Here is a 22,549-nt window from a genome sequence, read left to right on the forward strand (position 1 = left end):
AGCGACACAAACTACAGATAAAAATTTAACCTGCTTGTTCGTCCTTTGGTACGTAACCTCAGCATGAATTTTTCAACCATCTTTAAACTATCCCCATAACAAGATTCCCAAGGTCTTCTAAAGCACTGGATTTCATCTTTCCTTGCTGCCTTTTCTTTTTTCTTTTCTTATCTCTCCCTTTTCTTCTCTAGGAGTGATTATGGAAACAAATGTGTTTAAGACACTTAATTTTTACTCTCTTGGCTTAGTAAATAAGTCAGTCACCTCTAAAAACTTAAAATACCATGTAAATATAAATTGACATGTAAAACAGGTTTATTCATATGAGTGTTACTTAGCTGCAAGAGTGATATGGACTCAATGCATTGACGTTTAATTTGAATCTTGCTGTTGAATCACCTGAGTTCTCTCTGTCTTATATTCAATATGTTTGGACTTGAATGTTATGCTGATGGACAGCCACCTTTATTTCTAGAACCCGTTTTCCATGGTAGAATTTAGAGATGGAGATGTACGGTGGGTAATGAACTAGACTTAAATGTCCAGAAGCCTCACTCGGCTCTAGACTGTTTCTCTAATTAATCAGCCGATCCTGGCAAATTCATCCCTCTGTATCTTCATGTAGTCACCACTGAAGTGGAGGTCCGATTCAACATTGATTACCTACAATCTGTGAGATCCAGCAAGGTGCTGGAAATACAATGAAGGAGAATACAAATTTTGACTGCCTTCCAGAATTTCAGGGTATAGAGAGGCAAAACACGTGGGGGTGACATAAATGTTTTACAATGGAAACTCCTCTGAGTTAAGACAACCACTTGCATGGAACAGTAACTCTCTCCCTGATGGGCTAGGAGTCTTTCCTCTGGACCCAGACCAGACCATTAGTCAGGAACCAGGTGAAGGGATGAGGGCAGGATGAGCAGTGACCGCAGGTCAAGGTCAGAGGCTTTCAACTGTAGCCACTCAAAGAAGGAGACTCAGAGACTGTCAGAGTTTGACTCGGGAAGGTCACTCAGGCAGTATCCACACCAAAGGGTTTTCATGGCGATTAAAGGGCTTAACGTCTAGAAAGCATTCCGAAGAGTATGTGGCACCTTGCTACATGCTATGTAAGGTTTGCTGCTGCCATAATTAATATTATTGTTATTACTATTATTAAACTAACTGAATGGGCCCATCTTGTGTTCAATGTGTCCTTTATTTCTAATAAACACAAGATCTCATTATGGGAAACATATATTTAATCACTCTTCTTGATGGCATTCCAGATTTCAGTGATGCATTCATCCTTCTTTTTGAACATGTGGTGTGAGTGCATTTTTATATATTCTACAGGTCCACAACCCACCGTCTGAAGTTCTTAGGGCCTGATATGATTGCAATTCAGAATTTGCGGATTTAGCATGTAATACGGTACGCATACCTCATGCTGTGTAATGCTCCATCAAGGTCTGGGGCAGTCCCCGGTGGTTAAAGACAGGAATATTTTTGCAAAGAGATGGATGAATATTCACACAACAAGAAGCTTCTCACCAGTCCTGGTTAGATTCTGAATGAATTGGGTCAAGTGAAGTTTTGTCTTAAAATGGGTTATAAAGAAAGTTTCCAGAGCTTTTCAGATTTCGGTACTGCAGATAAGAGATTGTGGACCTGCAGTTGTAAAGTACAAAGGGAACATTCACATCCCTCTACAGACTGGAGTAAAGGCAAATCTTATGTGGGGAATCAAGTAAAAATTGCAAATAACCAGATTAACCTTCTAAAATCCTTGAGAGTGACTACATAATGCTGCCAGTGTTAGACTAGGTCACTGCGTCCTCAGCTGAGCTCTAGAAGGAGCTGGTTTATTTTATTAGTGGTGATGTTGAATGAAAGATATACATCTTTGAACCTAGAATCACTCCAGCCACTCACAAGGCATTGAGATGATCTATTTATGAGAAGCACAAAGCCTAAGAAACCCAAAGCGCTAGGCCTCTGATCTTATGCCCTTTCTGGAAGAATACAGCCATTAATGGTTGGCAGAAATGCCCGCTTATTTAAAAAGCAAAACAAAACATAACAAAAACAAGAAAATCTTTTGTGCATGTGTACGTGTGTGTATATAAGGCATCGAGTATAGTTGAAAATATATATTAAATGCCCTTTTGATTTTAGCATCACTGGATTTATTATGTTTGTTTTATTTGAATTGTTTTCTTTGGTAGACTTTAAATTCAATGCGTTTATGCTGTCTTGTTCACCACTGCATCCCCAGAGCCAAGCATCATACCTGTTTTCAATAAATATTTGTATATCAAGAGGCAGTATCACATAATGTTTTTTTTGTTTTTTTTTTTTTTTTTTTTTTTGCGGTACACAGGTCTCTCACTGTTGTAGCCTCTCCCGTTGCGGAGCACAGGCTCCGGACGCGCAGGCTCAGTGGCCATGGCTCACAGGCCCAGCCGCTCCGCAGCATGTGGGATCCTCCCAGACCGGGGCACGAACCCGTGTCCCCTGCATCGGCAGGCGGACTCTCAACCACGGCGCCACCAGGGAAGCCCTCGCATAATGTTTAAGAGCACAGACTCCGTAGGTTTGAATCCCTGCTCTGCCACTCCAGCTGTGAAACCATGGGCAACTCCTCTGTGTAATCATACTTACTGTATCAACCTAGGTGGACTAAGTTATATTCCAACAACAAACTCCCAAATTCCAGGGCCTTAAAGCAGCAAAGGCTTTTCTTGTTGCTGTAGTCACATTGCATGTTTATCACAGGTCACCCAGGACCCTGCTCTGTGTCATCCTTGCCCTCAGTCCGTGAGCCAAACTGTCTGAACGGCACACCTGGCACATTGCCAGTTGCCCGAGCAGAGTAAAAAGAACATTCTTCAGTGTCAAATATTGGCAATTAAATGCTTGGCCTGGAAGTGACACAGGTCACTTCTGCTTATATCAATACATTGGGCGGAACTAGACAGAAGGGTCCAGGGAATACAACCCTTCCACGTGCCCAGGAGGTAGAGAGGCAGAAAGACACCGCCCCCATAGGGTTGTCATGGTGATTAAAGGGCTTAATGTCTAGAAGGCATTCGGAAGAGTATGAGGCAACTTGCTACAGGCTATGTAAGGTTTGCTACTGCTGTTATATTATTATTATTACCACTGAACTAAATGAATACAATTTTTTTGGAGGCCCATAACAACTCACCTTTCAAGCTTCTCTTTTTTGAACTGAATTTGGCTAAAGGTTTCACGGTGGTTTGATACACTGTTCCCCTTTAGCTACCAGTGACTGCCAGTGTCCCATCGAGCAAAGCCTTACTTATCTTCAGCACAGACACAGGGCAGCCCTCAGGGTGCCCCTCCAGCCTCACCTGTCTTAAGATGAATTTTGCAGCCCAGCTGGATGTAGAAAGGCAATCCGGGGAAAATGCCAAAGGTTAACTGACCCCCTAATAACTTTTAGGTGTTGCCTGCTGTGAAGCTCCCGGTTCTAAATGTGTTTCATACAAAAATATTTATGCTGCAAGCTGTAGCATGCAAACAGCAATCTGCATTATTGGTTTCAGATGCCAATTTTCTCCAGCTCTGGTTCTCCTTTGTGTTATATAAACAAATCCCAACCATCTGGACCACAACAAGCCACACTGAAGTATATACTCGCTCCTTGCAAAAGCGTCAAATCAAAATACAATCTCACAGAATTCTGCCTAACAAAAAATTGGAGTGAACATCACGGTCTCATGAAGCTGTTTGAAAAAATTGTTCTGTAGGTGTCAGAACTTAGAATTTAAATAGGATAGCAGAAATGAGCATCTCAGAATATTTATCATACTGATAAGCAGAAACAGACATAACCAGAAGATCATCTCCTATGGTGTTACCTATATTAAGAGCAGTCCAAGTCAGTACTTTCCAAATTACTTCAAAAAGGAAAAGGGCTTAGGAAAAGTGTCTCAGACAGATGGGAAAATTGAGAAGAGATTACTGCAAGACTTAATCATGATAGTCAGAAAACAAGAGCTTTATAAATTCCCACTCAGCTAAGGAAGTTAAAATGTATGCTTTATAATAACTGAACAAACAAGCTAAACTCTAGGCCATCAATATCAAGAAACAATGAATCAAAAGTCTGTTTGCCAGAAAAGAAAACTTCACCCAAGAAAGTTACATATCTTACCACCTAACCACCTGGACCTCTGAAATGAAAACCAAGCATCATTTCTGATGTCTTATCTCTCAGATAATTCCAGGCTGCTGAAGGCATCTTCCCAAAGCCAAATACTTTAGACAATCCCCATGGCCAGCCTTGCCCCACAGGCAAATACAAGTGCTGGAAAGCATTCTTGATTCTTTTCCCTCTACCTAAAAATATCTGCCACCAACTTTGCACAGTGCCCCCAACGTCCATCCGTTGGGAAAGATAAACATCATCAGAATTCCTGGCTCAGATTCATGAACTTTGAACACTGTGGGAAGGATATCCTGAGAGAATGACGTACAAGGCAAGTGAGCTTTATTAAGATAGTGGGGGGGGGGTGGCGGGAATGGAGGTAAAGAGAGGAATAGAAAGGTCTGGAATATAAAGAGAAACATGTGGCAGTAAAAATGGGAGGCATGAGCCTCCCCAAACACTTTTTTTCCTAGAGCCCCAGTGATCGTGCCTCTATTATCAATTCTTTTGGTATCTGATCATCTTGCTTTATCACCCTAAACCCTGTATATATAACTAAATCAAAACTGAATCTGGATCAGATTATTTGGTATCCCAGAGACTGTCCACAGAATGGGGGCTATAAAATCACACCAAGCCGGAAGACATTCTGTCTCATTTAATAACTTTCATTAGGTAGGCATGGGCCAATTATAAAATTCACATCCTTGGCTATAAAGATGTAATCTAAATCATTTGAAACTGGTTCCACTGAAATACATCTTATTGATTTCATCTCAATATTTTATCAAGGTCACTTTAAAACCCAACACTATTTGTTAAGCTGCGATTTACCAACTTCGTATACAAATTAAATGAGAATATTTGGTAATCCATTATTCAGTCACAGATCAGAATAGCAAAATAGATGTGGGCAGATTCCCGTGAACTCCCCCCAGGCCCCTGTCCTTCTACGTAACCAATTCTGGTTCAGCTGATAAACCATTCTTGAGCAGCCTTCCTGACTGAGATTAGCTCCTTCCTAAATCTCCTTGTTTCAATCGACTGAGAATGATTTAATCAGGAAAGAATCAAAACACCCATTAAACCTCTAAGGGGGAGACCTTCAAGATGGCGGAGGAGTAAGATGTGGAGATCACCTTCCTCCCCACAAATACATCAGAAATACATCTCCATGTGGAACAACTCCTACAGAACACCCACTGAACGCTGGCAGAAGACCTCAGACCTCCCAAAAGGCAAGAAACTCCCCACGTACCTGGGTAGGGCAAAAGAAAAAAGAATAAACAGAGACAAAAGAATAGGGATGGGACCTGCACCAGTGGGAGGGAGCTGTGAAGGAGGAAAGGTTTCCACACACTAGAAGCCCCTTCACTGGCGGAGACTGCAGGTGGCAGGGGGGAAGCTTCGGAGGCACAGAGGAGAGCACAGCAACAGGGGTGCAGAGGGCAAAGCAGAGAGATTCCCACACAGAGGATCGGTGCCGACCAGCACTCACCAGCCCAAGAGGCTTGTGTGCTCACCCGCCGGGACGGGCGGGGCTGGGAGCTGAGGCTCGGGCTTCGGTTGGATCCCAGGGAGAGGACTGGGGTTGGCTGCGTGAACACAGCCTGAAGGGGCTAGTGCACCACAGCTAGCCCGGAGGGAGTCCAGGAAAAAGTCTGGACCTGCCTAAGAGGCAAGAGACCATTGTTTCCGGGTGCAGGAGGAGAGGGGATTCAGAGTGCCACCTAAACGAGCTCCAGAGATGGGCGCGAGCCGCGGCTATCAGCGCAGACAGCAGGGACGGGCATGAGACGCTAAGGCTGCTGCTGCCGCCACCAAGAGGCCTGTGTATGAGCACAGGTCACTGTCCACAACTCCCCTCCTGGGAGCCTGTGCAGCCCGCCACTGCCAGGGTCCCGTGATCCAGGGACAACGTCCCCAGGAGAACGCACGGTGCACCCCAGGCTGGTGCAACATCATGTCGGCCTCTGCTGCCGCAGGCTCACCCCGCATCCGTACCCCTTCCTCCCCACGGTCTAAGTTAGCCAGAGCCCCCCAAATCAGCTGCTCCTTTAACCCCGTCCTGTCTGGGCAGGAACAGATGCCCTCTGGTGACCTACACGCAGAGGCGGAGCCAAATCCAAAGCTGAGCCCCGGGAGCTGTGCAAACAAAGAAGAGAAAGGGAAATCTCTCCCAGCAGCCTCAGGAGCAGTGGATTAAATCTCCACAACCAACTTGATGTACCCCACAACAGTGGAATACCTGAATAGACAACAAATCATCCCAAATTGAGGCGGTAGACTTTGGAGCAACTGTAGACTTGGGGTTTGCTTTCTGCATCTAATTTCTTTCTGGTTTTCTGTTTATCTTAGTTTAGTATTTAAAGTTTATTATCATTGGTAGATTTGTTCATTGATTCAGTTGCTCTCTTCCTTTTTTTTATACATATATATATTTTTTTCCTTTTTCTCTTTTTCTGAGTGTGTATGTGTATGCTTCTTTGTGTGATTTTGTCTCTATAGCTTTGCTTTTACATTTCTCCTAGAGTTCTGTCCATCCGTTTTTGTTTTTTATTTTTTAGTATAGTTTTTAGGACTTGTTAAAATTGGTGGATTTGTTTTTTGGTTTGGTTGCTCTCTTCTTTCTTTTTTTTATTACTTTTTAATTTTTTTATTTTTAATAACATTTTTTATTTTAATAACTTTTATTTTATTTTACTTTATTTTATTTTATTATTTATTCTTTCTTTTTTTCTCCCTTTTCTTTGGAGCCATATGGCTGAAAGGGTCTTGGTGCTCTGGACGGGTGTCAGGCCTGTGCCTCTGAGGTGGGAGAGCCAAGTTCAGGACATTGGTCCACCAGAGACCTCCTGGCTCCACATAATATCAAATGGCAAAAGCTCTCCCAGAGATCTCCATCTCAATGCTAAGATCCAGCTCCACTCAATGACCAGCAAGCTACAGTGCTGGACACGCTATGCCAAACAACTAGCAAGACAGAAACACAACCCCACCCATTAGTAGAGAGGCTGCCTAAAATCATAATAAGGTCACAGGCACCCCATAACACACACCGGATGTGGCCCTGCCCACCAGAAAGACAAGATCCAGCCTCACCCACCAAAACAGAGGCACCAGTCCCCTCCACCAGGAAGCCTACACAACCCACTGAACCAACCTTAGCCACTGGGGGCAGACACCAAAAACAACAGGAACTACAAACCTGCAGCCTGTGAAAAGGAGACCACAAACACAGTAAGTTAAGCAAAATGAGAAGACAGAGAAACACACAGCAGATGAAGGAGCAAGGTAAAAACCCACCAGACCTAACAAATGAAGAGGAAATAGGCAGTCTACCTGAAAAAGAATTCAGAGTAATGATAGTAAGGATGATACAAAATCTTGGAAATAAAATGGAGAAAATAAAAGAAATGTTTAACAAGGACCTAGAAGAACTAAACAGCAAACAAACAATGATGAACAACACAATAAATGAAATTAAAAATTCTCTAGAAGGAATCAATAGCAGAATAACTGAGGCAGAAGAACAGATAAGGGACCTGGAAGATAAAATAGTGGAAATAACTACTGCAGAGCAGAATAAAGAAAAAAAGAATGAAAAGAATTGAGGACAGTCTCAGAGACCTCTAGGGCAACATTAAATGCACCAACATTCAAATTATAGGGGTCCCAGAAGAAGAAGAGAAAAAGAAAAGTATTGAGAAAATATTTGAAGAGATTATAGTTGAAAACTTCCCTAATATGGGAAAGGAAATAGTCAATCAAGTCCAGGAAGCACAGAGAGTCCCATACAGGATAAATCCAAGGAGAAACAAGCCAAGACACATATTAATCAAACTATAAATATTAACTACAAAGAAAAAATAATAAAAGCAGCAAGGAAAAAAACAACAAATAACATACAAGGGAATCCCCATATGGTTAACAGCTGATCTTTCAGCAGAAACTCTGTAAGCTAGAAGAGAGTGACAGGACATATTTAAAGTGATGAAAGGGAAGAGCTTACAACCAAGATTACTCTACCCAGCAAGGATCTCATTCAGATTCATGGAAAAATTAAAACCTTTACAGACAAGCAAATGCTAAGAGAATTCAGCACTAGCAAACCAGCTTTACAACAAATGCTAAAGGAACTACTCTAGGCAGGAAACACAAGAGAAGGAAAAGACCTAAAATAACAAACCCAAAACAATTAAGAAAATGGTAATAAGAACATACATTTCGATAATTACCTTACATGTAAATGGATTAATTGCTCCAACCAAGAGACACAGACTGGCTGAATGGATACAAAATAAGATCTGTATATATGCTGTCTACAAGAGACCCACTTCAGACCTAGGGACACATACAGACTGAAAGTGAGGGGATGGAAAAAGATATTCCATGCAAATGGAAATCAAAAGAAACATGGAGTAGCAATTCTCCTATCAGACAAAATAGACTTTAAAATACAGACTATTACAAGAGACAAAAAAGGACACTACATAATGATCAAGGCATCAATCCAAGAAGAAGATATAACAATTGTAAATATTTATGCACCCAACATAGGAGCACCTCAATATATAAGGCAAATGCTAACAGCCAAGAAAGGGGAAATTGACAGTAACACAATCATAGTAGGGGACTTTAACAACCCACTTTCACCAATGGACAGATCATCCAAAATGAAAATAAGTAAAGAAACACAAGCTTTAAATGATACATTAAACAAGATGGACTTAATTGATATTTAGAGGACATTCTATGCAAAAACAACAGAATACACTTTCTTCTCAAGTGCTCATGGAACATTCTCCAGGATAGATCATATCTTGGGTCACAAATCAAGCCTTGGTAAATTTAAGAAAATTGAAATCATATCAAGTATCTTTTCCAACCACAATGCTATGAGACTAGATACCAATTACAGGAAAAAATCAGTAAAAAATACAAACACATGGAGGCTAAACAATACACTACTTAATAACCAAGAGATCACTGAAGAAATCAAAGAGGATATCAGAAAATACCCAGAAACAAATGACAATGAAAGTACGACAACCCAAACCTATGGGATGCAGCAAAAGCTGTTCTAAGAGGGAAGTTTATAGCAATACAATCCTACCGCAGGAAACAAGAAACATCTCAAATAAACAACCTAACCTTACACCTAAAGGAATCAGAGAAAGAAGAAGAACAACAACAAAAAATGGCAAAGTTAGCAGAAGGAAAGAAATCATAAAGATCAGATCAGAAATAAATGAAAAAGAAATGAAGGAAATGATAGCAAAGTTCACTAAAACTAAAACGTGGTTATCTGGGAAGATAAACAAAATTGATAAAGCATTAGCCAGACTCATCAAGAAAAAAAGGGAGAAGACTCAAATCAATAGAATTAGAAATGAAAAAGGAGAACTAACAACTGACAATGCAGAAATACAAAGGATCATGAGAGATTACTACAAGAAACTATATGCCAATAATATGGACAACCTGGAAGAAATGGACAAATTCTTCGAAAAGCACAACCTTCCAAGACTGAACCAGGAAGAAACAGAAAATATAAACAGACCAATCACAAGCACTGAAATTAAAACTGTGATTAAAAATCTTCCAACAAATAAAAACCCAGAACCAGATGGCTTCACAGGAGAGTTCTATCAAACGTTTAGAGAAGAGCTAACACCTATCCTTCCGAAACTCTTACAGAATACAGCAGAGGGAGGAACACTCCCAAAATCATTCTAAGAGGCGACCATCACCCAGGTACCAAAACCAGACAAAGATGTCACAAAGAAAGAAAAGCGGAGGCCAGTATCACTGATGAACATAGATGCAAAAATCCTCAACAAAATACTGGCAAACAGAATCCAACAGCACATTAAAAGGATCATACACCATGATCAAGTGGGGTTTATCCCAGGAATGCAAGGATTTTTCAATATATGCAAGTCAATCAATGTGATACACCATATTAACAAATTGAAGGAGAAAAACCATATGATCATCTCAATAGATGCAGAAAAAGCGTTTGACAAAATTCAACACCCATTTATGATAAAAACCCTCCAGAAAAGTAGGCATAGAGAGAACCTACCTCAACATAATAAAGGCCACATATGACAAACCCACAGCCAACATCATTCTCAATGGTGAAAAACTGAAACCATTTCCTCTAAGATCAGGAACAAGACAAGGTTCTCCACTCTCACCACTATTATTCAACATAGTTTTGGAAGTTTTAGCCACAGCAATCAGAGAAGAAAAAGAAATAAAAGGAATCCAAATTGGAAAAGAAGAAGTAAAGCCGTCACTGTTTGCAGATGACATGCTACTATACATAGAGACTCATAAAGATGCTACCAGAAAACTACTAGAGCTAATCAATGAATTTGGTATAGTAGCAGATACAAAATTAATGTACAGAAATCTCTTGCATTCCTATACACTAATGATGAAAAATCTGAAAGAGAAATTAAGGAAACACTCCCAGTTACCACTGCAACAAAAAGAATAAAATGCCTAGGAATAAGCCTACCTATGGAGACAAAAGACCTGCATGCAAAATACTATAAGACACTGACGAAAGAAATTAAAGATGATACAAACAGATGGAGAGAGATACCATGTTCTTGGATTGGAAGAATCAACATTGTGAAAATGACTATACTACCCAAAGCAATGTACAGATTCAATGCAATCCCTATCAAACTACCAATGGCATTTTTCACAGAACTAGAACAAAAAATTTCACAATTTGTATGGAAACACAAAAGACCCCAAATGGCCAAAGCAATCTTGAGAAAGAAACATGGAGCTGGAGGAATCAGGCTCCCGGATTTCAGACTATACTACAAAGCTACAATAATCAAGACAGTAAGTAACTGGCACAAAAACAGAAATATAGATCAATGGAACAGGATAGAAAGCACAGAGATAAACCCATGCACGTATGATCACCTTATCTTTGATAAAGGAGGCAAGAATATACAGTGGAGAAAAGACAGTCTCTTCAATAAGTGGTGCTGGGAAAAGTGGACAGCTACATGTAAAAGAATGAAATTAGAACACTCCCTAACACCATACACAAAAATAAACTCAAAATGGATTAAAGACCTAAATGTAAGGCCGGACACTATAAAAACCTTAGAGGAAAACATAGGCAGAACACTCTATGACATAAATCACAGCAAGATCCTTTTTGACCCACCTCCTAGAGAAATGGAAATAAAAACAAAAATAAACAAATGGGACCTAATGAAACTTCAAAGCTTTAGCACTGCAAAGGAAACCATAAACAAGATGAAAAGACAACCCTCAGAATGGGAGAAAATATTTGCCAATGAAGCAACTGACAAAGGATTAATCTCCAAAATTTACAAGCAGCTCATGCAGCTCAATATCAAAAAGCAAACAACCCAATCCAAAAATGGGCAGAACACCTAAATAGACATTTCTCCAAAAAAGACTACAGATAGCTAACAAACACATGAAAGGATGCTCAACATCACTAATCAGTAGAGAAATGCAAATCAAAACTATAATGAGGTATTACCTCACACCAGTTAGAATGGGCATCATCAGAAAATCTGCAAACAACAAATGCTGGAGAGGGTGTGGAGAAAAGGGAACACTCTTGCACTGTTGGTGGGAATGTAAACTGATCCAGCCACTATGGAGAACAGTACGGAGGTTCCTTAAAAAACTAAAAATAGAACTACCATATGACCCAACAATCCCACTACTGGGCATATACCCCGAGAAAACCATAATTCAAAAAGAGTCATGTACCACAATGTTCATTGCAGCTCTATTTACAATAGCCAGGACATGGAAGCAACCTAAGCGTCTATCAAAGGATGAATGGATAAAGAAGATGTAGCACATATATACAATGGAGTATTACTCAGCCATAAAAAGAAACGAAATTGAGTTATTTGTAATGAGGTGGATGGACCTAGAGTCTGTCATACAGAGTGAAGTAAGTCAGAAAGAGAAAAACAAATACTGTATGCTAACACATAGATATGGAATCTAAAAAAAAAAGGTACTGAAGAACCTAGGGGCAGGACAGGATTAAAGACACAGACGTAGAGAATGGACTTGAGGGCATGGTGGGGACAAGGGTAAGCTGGGACAAAGTAAGAGAGTGGCATGGACTTTTATATACTACTTAATGTAAAATAGATAGCTAGTGGGAAGCCGCCGCATAGCACAGGGAGATCAGCTTGGTGCTTTGTGACCCCCTAGAGGGGTGGGATAGGGAGGGTGGGAGGGAGATGCAAGATGGAGGAGATATGGAGATATATGGATATGTATAGCTGACTCACTTTGTTATAAAGCAGAAACTAACACACAATTGTAAAACAATTAGACTCCAATAAAGATGTTAACATAAAAAAAAACTCTAAGGAAAATCCTTCCAATTGTTGATATTTAAATAGATGAGAGAACAAGAAAACACAGAACTTTGTTTCATAGTTAACATCAGGTAGATTTCAGGGGAAATGACTTGCTCTGAATAAATTATAATCTGTGTTATAACCTGGTTATAATCCAAGAGCAAAATTCCCAGTTTCTTTCAAAAAGGCTATGTGTCATTTTTTTACTTCAAATAGTCTGCTGATGATAACTCTAGATGTTCTAATCACATATAATTCCTTGGACTTCAAGTTATTTTTAGCCCATCATTTCAACTGTTCAACTCCAAAATAATATTATTATAAAACTACCTTTATATGGCTTGAAATAATTCCTAATCCTCTGGGCTATCAAGATTGCTTACAAAACCAATAAAATTCAGAACAAAGACTTCCAGTAATTGTGCTCAGGCAACAGAGTTTGGACTTCAGCAGTTGGCAAAAACAGTCCAAGTTTGTGAAACAGCGATCATAAATCCTTCTCTTAATCTCACACAGAGCCATACTTTAATGTAGAAAAAGAAAGGCTCTTTCCCCAAAAAAATGTTGGCTATGTTTTACAACGTAGCCTAGTAATGGATTTTACAATTAGAAATCCATAAGGGGAGGTTTGATCCATTTAGACTCTGCTGTTAAAACGTCAGAGAAATCCGAAGTAAACTTTTGCAAGACCTCCAAAAGGAATATTTACTCTGGTGGCCAAGAATGCTTCCACTAAATCAAGCTGACTCTTAAAATGGAAGCTTCATATTCTGGAAAATGCTTGTACATAGACAACCTCATTCCCTAATTATTTCAAATCAAGGAGTTAAGCATTTTCACGCAAATTCGTACAACACACCCAAAACAATTCTATCCACTTGAGCAAAGCAAGTCTCATATGGCCAACCAATTTACCTTTCTAATAAGTGCTGCAGGACTTGGGGCCCAATTTAAGAAACTATTGTTAGAACAGTCATCAAACTGCAGGAAGAGTAAGGTGGAAAGAGAGCTTGTGCTGCATAGGGAAAGGCAAATTAAGTTTTGGGCAGAATAGGGGGAAATAAAACTTTTTTTTTTTTTAACAACATCTGCTTCCTAGCCCAAGGGGTATCCCCTGCAATCACTATTCCCAACACCATTGTTAGACAGACCTCTGAGTGGCACACATCAAGATCTGATTCAACACAGTCTCCCATACAACCTTGTTGTGTGTACCTCCAATGTCAACTGATAATAGAACAGGCTTTTCTGCTCTTGCTATGCATTCCAAGAAGAGTGCCAAGTAAACATTTTCAAAAACTTCCAAACATTAACCACAAAGAAGCAATGGAAATATTGGGGGGATAATGCCACATCTCCCCCTGTTTCAGGAGCAGAAAGGCTCTTACCTTGCTCTCATCCCCTTCAAATACCGACTGGTGGACGTTGCATGCAAACAGTGAGTTCGGGAGGTCCGTGAAGTCCGTGATTGCTTGAAAGGCCTCCTCCGTGAAACACTGAGTCACAGCCCAGTCTCTGTCTATGCAGCAGAGCAGGAAGAGTCCTCCATCTTCTGGGATGTGCCCCTGCTGCCCCAGGCTCCTCATCCCAATGAAATAAGAGTCTCCCCTCATTCCTGAGGATACAGAGACGGATGCATGTTAGAGTAGGATTCGATTCCTTAAAGCTTGGTTTGAAGGTCGCAGTTCTGGAGTGTCTGGGGCAGAGAGGGGAGTGTAGTTAGGAAGAGAAGCAGGGGCTATTAGAAGGGGGAAGACCCAGCAAGTTCACATCTTCCCCTTGATCTCTGAGTTACAACTTCCCACACAGCTCTGCTTCTGGGCAAGAATCCAGTCCCAGCTATGGGCAAAGAAAAAACCCACTTGAGCAGGACTGGAGTTGGAGGCCAGGGGCTCCAGCCTAGCTATTCAGTGTTTACTAGATTGGGAACCTTGGAAAGTTACCTAAGTTCTCTGAGCCTTGCTTCCTTAAGAGAATCAAATGGATTCAGACAAAAATGCACATAGGAAAGTGCTTTGATAAGTTACATGATGAATTATATAATACCACGACCATTACTGCTAATGCTTATCACTTCTTGAGTTCCAGGAATGATTCTAAATGATTTGCGTGCCTTAACTGACCTATCAAATCTCCATCTATGTGGTTGGTATCAATATTATCCCCATTTTACGGAGGGGAAAAACTAAGGAACAAAGCAATTAAGTAACTTTGACAGGGTCCATGACAAAATGGCATGACTAGGATTCAAACTCAGGGAGTTTGGCACGAAAGTCTGCTCTTCTATACCACGGAAATGAAGCAGATCAAAATTACTGCAAGTCTATATTTAAGGAAGTATAACCTATTTCATCACCCCCTGAATCCTGATTAGGGTAACTCTAATAGTTAATCATCTATCCAAATGAGGACACACAGACACACACACAGACACACACAGACACACACACACCCTCTTCTGCCTGGGGTAATTACTCTAATTTGTGAACTCTGGATCTTAAAAAATCAGTACTATCTTTGCTGATCCAAGGTATACAGATTCCCCACCCTCAGAGTCCCCAATGTGAAGCTTTCCAGTATTAATCTCATCTACCTGTGTTCCATGATTCTATTATTTCATTACCCCTTACATTCAAAATTCTACCCAACTGCAGCCAGTTGGAGACTTTTTCCAATTTTTGATACTGGTACATAATTCAATAGATTTCATCAGCTTTCCTGCATACTTCAACAACAGTCAATGTCTATATTTTTCCTTTGTATCTATTTTCATGTCTATCAATCATACTATTCTGTTCAAAGATCAGTGATTAAAGTCCCAGAAGGTGAAATAACTTGCCCACGGGTACCCAGATAAGACTGCCTGGCAATTACAATGTGGCTGCTAGATCATCCTCTGTTTCCCCTAATCCCAGCAATACAGAACCTCAGGGTAAAAGACAGAAAGGCAGTACCACAAAGTGTCACTCTGGCCTCGTCAAGTTTAGGTAAGACATAAATTCTAGATCCCCACACAAGTATGGGTTTCTACCTATATCTCTCTTGAACTCTGAATGCAGTATTGTGATGAGGTTGTTTTTTCATTTTTCCTAGAAACAAAACCTAAATGGCATCCTGATAAACAGAATTTGATGGCAATATAAATGATGCATTACATGTAAAATCTTAGGCCTGGTTGGGAACAGGAGCCAAAAATTAAAGAATTTGAAATAATAACTCAAAAATTAGATCACTACAATTGTGGAAAATAAAAATGTAATTCTATATAAAATATAATAGAACCATTCCTGTATTCTAAAGTTCTCAAAACTCCAATTAATGCAACATTTTCTGTATTTAAATCAATAAAATACATATTTTAAATAAAAATATGGTACATGGTTTAAGCTTTATTTTTTTCCATAATAAATTCAAAATACATGCACATTTTTAGTTTTTATTTTTTTTAATTTTTTTTATTATTATTTTTTGGCCACACTTCCACAGCTTGTGAGATCTTAGTTTCCTGACCAGGGACTGAACCCAGGCCCTTGGCAGTGAAAGTGGAGTCCTAACCACTGGATGAATTCCCTATGACTATTTTTAATTAGAAGAAAAAATTTCAATGAAGTACTTAAAAGTATTTACTTCCCTTCATATTCATTTACACTGTTGCTTCAGATATTTTAGCATAATATGCATAATGCCTATCACATTATTATTAGAGTACTAATTATTTTAATAGTAAAAATAATTACAAAGAACATTAAGACACTTTTACAGGTGACCCTTGAACAACGTGGGGGTCAGGGGCACCAAGAGACCACACAGTTGAAAATTCAAGTATAACTTTAGAGTCGGCCCTCCTTATATAGGGTTCCACATCTGCGGATTCAACCAACCTCCGATCCTGTAGAACGTACTCAGTGAAAAAATTCTGTGTATACGTGGACCTGCACAGTTCAAACCCATCTTGTTCCAGGGTCCGGTGTATTTTCATCAATGGATTATAGGAAAACCTTTTGATAATAAAGTTACAATCATCCAGTATCATGAAATATAGATATTGTCAATTTTGATTTCATTTTTAATCCTGTCCTTCTTAGTTAACATTTTTTAAATTAATCAGAATGGATCCCATAATGTTCTTAAACGGGTCTGAGACTGTTTCAATTATTCTTTTTTTCAAAGAGAATTAAAATCCATTGCTGAACAAATTAATTAAATAGACCAAATATTAAGCCTCACTCAGGACTCATTTTAATCTACCCAAATAGCCTTAACTTCTGTTCTAAGCTGTAACAATACGATTACCTTTGTAAGACTTTATTTTAAGCTCATTACTTTCAGTAAAGATTTAAAAGGTGAATGCATTTTTGGCAAACAACTTATTCTACTTACATGGAGAAATACTTTAGAAGTCAGAGCGTTGAACAAAGAAACCCTGGTTTCTCTTCCCGGTTCCACTGCTGACTCACCTCATAATTTGGAGAAATCTATTGATCATTCTATGACTCCATTTATGTTTGTAAAACAGGAACAAAAAACCCTATCTGCCTCCCTCTGCTAAGTAGGAAGAGGAGGAGGAATGAAATAGGGATGGAAAAAAAAGTGATCAAAATCAGTGTTAATCACTCGTAAAAGGATATGTACTCGGAAACACTATAAAAGCACATCATTAGGATCATCTCAGAGCAAGACTATTATGCTTTGGTATAACCACTAACCTCTAGTAAACCCACATAAACAGACAGAAAGGAAATGCTGAAGATTAAAAGAATTCCAGCAACAACTGCCTACATAGCTTAAGAAGATTTACTTATGTTGTCATTATTTCTACATCTGAGGTTGCTCATCCAAAAGAGAACAGCTGCTTTCAGCTCAAAAGGCAACTCTTCCACGAGGGTTCCCCGACCTCCCCCAGGACCCATGAATTTAGCATCCTTTCTTTGCAGTCCCTGAGTACCAGCCTAGCCCTCACACAGTTCATTCTACACTGCGACTACTGTATCTCCAACCAGAATGGTATTTCTTGAGAGCAGAGACTGAGCTGCCTTCATCCAAGATATCTTCAGTGTGGTACATCTAGAAAGCCCTCAAAATATTTGACTGAGTTAATGAATTATGTAAAAAGGGGTCACTGTCAGGAAAAAACAGACCAGCAAGTGAGTTACAATGATCGACTTAAAATATATACTCTAAAAATATGTTATTTATTTCAAATGTATACACTAATAATATAAATTAACCTACTCATTTCAGATTTAATTTTTATTTTTATTTATTTTTTTTTTTTGCGGTATGCAGGCCTCTCACTGTTGTGGCCTCTCCTGCTGCGGAGCACAGGCTCCGGATGCTCAGGCTCAGCGGCCATGGCTCACGGGCCTAGCCGCTCTGCGGCATGTGGGATCTTCCCAGACCGGGGCATGAACCCGTGTCCCCTGCATTGGCAGGCAGACTCTCAACCTCTGCGCCGCCAGGGAAGCCCCCAGATGTAATTTTTAAAATGAAAGATAACAAGAACCACTCAAAGGATTCCTTTAGCTAAAAGTAAAAATTTGTGGAGTATAACTAAGATAACATGTATGTTTTTTTGATTATATGAGTTCACTGAAGAAAAAACTGGAAAAATCAGAAAGGTATAAAAAAAGAAAAGAAAACCATAATCCTTCGGGGCCTCCCTGGTGGCGCAGTGGTTGAGAGTCCGCCTGCCGATGCAGGGGATACGGGTTCGTGCCCCGGTCTGGGGGGATCCCATATGCCGCGGAGCGGCTGGGCCCGTGAGCCGTGGCCACTGGGCCTGCGCGTCCGGAGCCTGTGCTCCGCAACGGGAGAGGCCACAACAGTGAGAGGCCCGCATACCGCAAAAAGAAGAAAAAAAAAAAAAAAGAAAACCATAATCCTGCTATCCAGAAAACTCCATTAATATTTTGGTATATTTAGTTCCAGTGTTTTTTTTTTCATGCATAATTCTGAAACAAAATTGGGAGCTTGCTGTTTAGTATCCCACACTGATACAGCCAAGAGCAGTTCCCTGTATCATTACATATTCTTTGAAACATTAATTTTAATAGCCACATAGAATCCCAGTGTATAGATCTGTCATAATTTATTTAACTATTCTTCTGTTGTTTGACATTTAGAAAGTATATATTTCCATCGTTACACTCATCTGGAAAAGAAAAACCACCATCCACTTTTAAAATATAAAGTCTCCCCTGGGAGAACCTCAACATTTCTTGAGATGCAGAGAAGAGACATCTATATGAAATATTGGAAAGAGTCCCAGGGGCTTACTTGGGTTCTGGTCCTTCTGTAAGTTGCATGTTTTCTGAGCTGTGGTTTCCATGTTAGCAAAATGGAGAAAGACTGCAGTCTTGTCTACTGAGAATATCAAGCAAAAGGAAGCAAGTGAATGTCTTTTGAAGGCTCCAAAATAATACGTGAATTAAAGCAACTTATTACTATCTACAGGCTTGTCAAGATCAGAGGAACCTGGCACTACAGAGGTGGTTGCCATCTACCACTAATAAGGCTGTAAACAAGTTTCAGACTTCAGTGAATGTCCATGATCTAAGCCCATGTCTCTAAAATGAGACACAAGTAGGGATGCCCCTGAATATTTGGTATGGGTCTGGTTGGAGAGCCAATAGAAAGGAAAGCTATTTATAAGGCAAAAGAGAGTCATTAAAAATAAAAAAAACAAAAAAACATTGACCCTGCCCCAACACCACCAAGAGCAAAAATAACTGTTTATTTAAATATTACAAAGTAGGTGGCAATGAGAATATAAATGATTGAATTGGACTCCTTTTAATGGAAGAGGAAGCCTGGAGAGAGGAAGCTTCTCAACTGTTTCATTACTTTGCTATAATGTGAAAATGATTTCATCCAAGATCCTCAGAAAACCCGACAGAACTTATTAAATAAACATTAAAAGACCTAAAATGAAGACAGTATGGTTCCTACCACGAAGACTAGCCACTTGACACTTAAAGATGCCTGATCAGCATCAAAGAAGTAGCAACTGAATAAATATTTGTGGCATAAGTGAATATATTCTCTCCCCCTCAATAAAATAAGATGATCTAGACATTACTGGGTTTCTACACAAGGAATTAATCTTTCCAAAACTCCCACTTTTCACTCCTAACAAACATTTTTTTTGATATGGTACAAATCCAGGGAAAGGGAACTCAAAGAGACATCTGATTCTGTCGGATACCATTACTGTCACAGTGTTAACAATATGCATGAGATTTAGATTTCTGAATTGCAGAATCCTAAAAAATATGACCTTTCTAGGAATGGGGTGTAGCTCGTAAGAATGGGGAGCCATGCCTTTTGCCCACGGGAGTTCTGATCTAGACAATCTTAAACTAGATATAGAAGGAGAGGGAGATCACAAATAAGTCCATGAGAGCAGCAGAGAGCCATGGCAGGAAAAATAAAATTGTAAGTATCCATGGAGATGTTCATACTAGCTTCACTGTCAAGTAAAATCACCCCATTAATAGTGTGATGTGTGATCTATGAAAAAAGGCAAATGGCACCTTGGAAGTGGTGGCGTGATGATAATCTTGAGTCCCCTGAACATGCAGAAACTAACACGGCTGATTCTGAGTACCACCTAGGACAGAAGAACTGGAATTTTTTCCTAAGGAAACTATCCCGTCTTATTGAGGGGTCAAACGTCATGTCATCTAAGAAACAGGGGTATGGGTAGACAAAGCATAGGGAAGCACAGGCAAGAATTCTTGAGTGAAATCACAGTTGCCTTCAAACTCTGAAAGAGGAAATATTTTTCGTGTGTGGCACTAAGAAAGCAGAAGTCAACCAGGGAAAAAGAATTCAGTTTAAGAAAAGGAGCCATGGATCTCTTAACAATGCAGGTTAAAACAGAAATGTCTTGCCTCATGTCTAAGTAAGCAACTTGTCCCAGTGACAGCCAATGAATAAGCTCCACAGAGCAGGTGATATCGATCTTGTGGGATGTCACCTAGGGAATCCAAGGACCAGGGAGATGGCTGGCTGACATTTATTTTTAAGGTCCCTTCTCACCTTGATATTTTTATCTTTCCATGACTGGAAGAAAATACACAAGAAAAGAGACATCTGTTTATCTCTGGGCTTAAAGGTGCTCAAGAAAGAGGAACTTATATATAACCTTTAACAAAAGCTTTCTCCAGGGTTGTAACTTTTATCTGTTGCTCATAACAAACCTGCCTATATTTTTTGTCTTCCAGGTTATTCAAACTAGAAAGCAAGAATGTTTAAACATGGGAAATAATGATCTACAAAGGAAGAAAACTGAGTAGAACATACTCCAAAAGCAACTTAAGTTTGAGTTTATTTTTCCTTAGACAAAAGAATATTAAAGATTCGACTCATCTGCTTTTTAAATTAAGAACAAGAATGTAAAACTTTTTGCAACAAGGGCAACAAATAGGAAAAAGTGTGCCTTGATTCCATGTTATAGCCAGCTGAGGAGGATAAATAAGGAAATAGGATAAATGGAAGTGATTAAGGAATAATTCCTTCTGACTTTAAATTCAGTTTTCATTGAAAAACAAGTAAATGGATTAGGGGAGATGTGTTAGTTTGGAAGAAGTTAAAGGTGACCATGTCAGCTTGAATATTAATGATCAAAACTAAGAATGCAATGTTGCATTAATAAGTAGTAGAGGGGCCTCCCTGGTGGCGCAGTGGTTGAGAGTCCGCCTGCCGATGCAGGGGATACGGGTTCGTGCCCCGGTCTGGGAGGATCCCATATGCCGTGGAGCGGCTGGGCCCGTGAGCCATGGCCGCTGGGCCTGCGCATCCGGAGCCTGTGCTCCGCAACGGGAGAGGCCACAACAGTGAGAGGCCCGCATACCGCAAAAAGAAAAAAAAAAAAAAAAAAAAATAAGTAGTAGAAAGAAATACCTATAGCTATTTTTAAATTGAATATAAGGGTAAATAAATCCAATGCAATTTTTTTTTAAAGAATAGAAACCTCAACTTATAAGTTTTACAGTGTTTAAAACCCATTTAGCTCTAAAATTAAATGATTCTTCAACGACACCTGGGGCAAAATAAGCTGATTAGAAAAAAATTTATGTGAATAATGATAATCATTTTACAATTAAATCGTATCAGCTTCCAGTTTTGGTCTGGCCTTATGGATGAGGTCCTTTTGTCGCCTAGCTAGACCCTCTTCGGGATAAGCCAGGCCTTTTCCTCATTTTGTCCAACTTATAGGGAGACTGAAGTATAATATTAGCAACATCAAACTATCCCAGCCATCCTGGGATACAAAGGAGAGACATGATATTCTTAGGCTGTGCTCCAGAGAAACCCATTAGAGCTCTTTTTGAAATATAATGGAGCCTATTTAATTCAGCCACAGAATTTTCACACCCGCCGAGCTGTGCAAACCTCCTGCTATTCTTGATACCATTTGGGATCAGTCTTGAAAGGACCAAGAGGACGCAGTGTTCAACTTGTGATTTTTCAAAAGAAATTATCCACATTCCTCGCTCATGGCTCCCTTCAGGACACTTTCTGGGACCACTGTTCCACTGGAAGCTCCCACAGAACAATAATTCAATTAATTCAATTCCCCAAGGAAGCAGCTTCTTATACATTTTTATGAAGTTAAAAAAAAAAACCCAAGACCAAGCTGTTGCCACCATCTCCTTTTGTACTGGATTCTACAGCAGAATCCAGGACTATAAACTCACCCATCATAACATCTTTACACCTGTAGGGTTTTAATGCCCATGGTCTCCCTGGAAGATTTGCAAATCTTGTATATTCTTCCAACTGACAAAATAAAAAGGGAAGGAAGACCCTCACATCTACGCAGGGTCAGATGGGACAGGTAGATAGGGCCTTTGTAGTCCATTTCCACAGCCCTAACTGACAACATCCAGAAAATGGGTTCCAAACAGGCTTCCTGCAAGGGTAGAGAGTCAGAGAGAGGAAACATCACCTTTTATGAAGGGTATGAAGGTGAGAAGGTTGCTCTTAAAGATCG

The 22,549-nt window shown here is 39.8% G+C and overlaps 1 protein-coding gene across 1 annotated transcript in view; it reads right to left on the bottom strand.

The window, feature by feature from the left end:
* Window positions 1–22,549, bottom strand: part of RCAN2 (regulator of calcineurin 2) — a 266,217-nt gene that overhangs the window by 210,464 nt on the left and 33,204 nt on the right. Inside the window, exon 2 of the mRNA XM_082638014.1 lies at window positions 13,941–14,167. Coding sequence (XP_082494140.1) covers window positions 13,941–14,165 — 225 coding nt within the window. The 5' untranslated portion in view covers window positions 14,166–14,167. The remainder of the gene's footprint in view (window positions 1–13,940; window positions 14,168–22,549) is intronic.

This window comes from Mesoplodon mirus (genome assembly GCF_964341445.2).
Source record: "Mesoplodon mirus genome assembly, chromosome: 12".
In the NCBI taxonomy this organism is placed as follows: Eukaryota; Metazoa; Chordata; class Mammalia; order Artiodactyla; family Ziphiidae; genus Mesoplodon; species Mesoplodon mirus.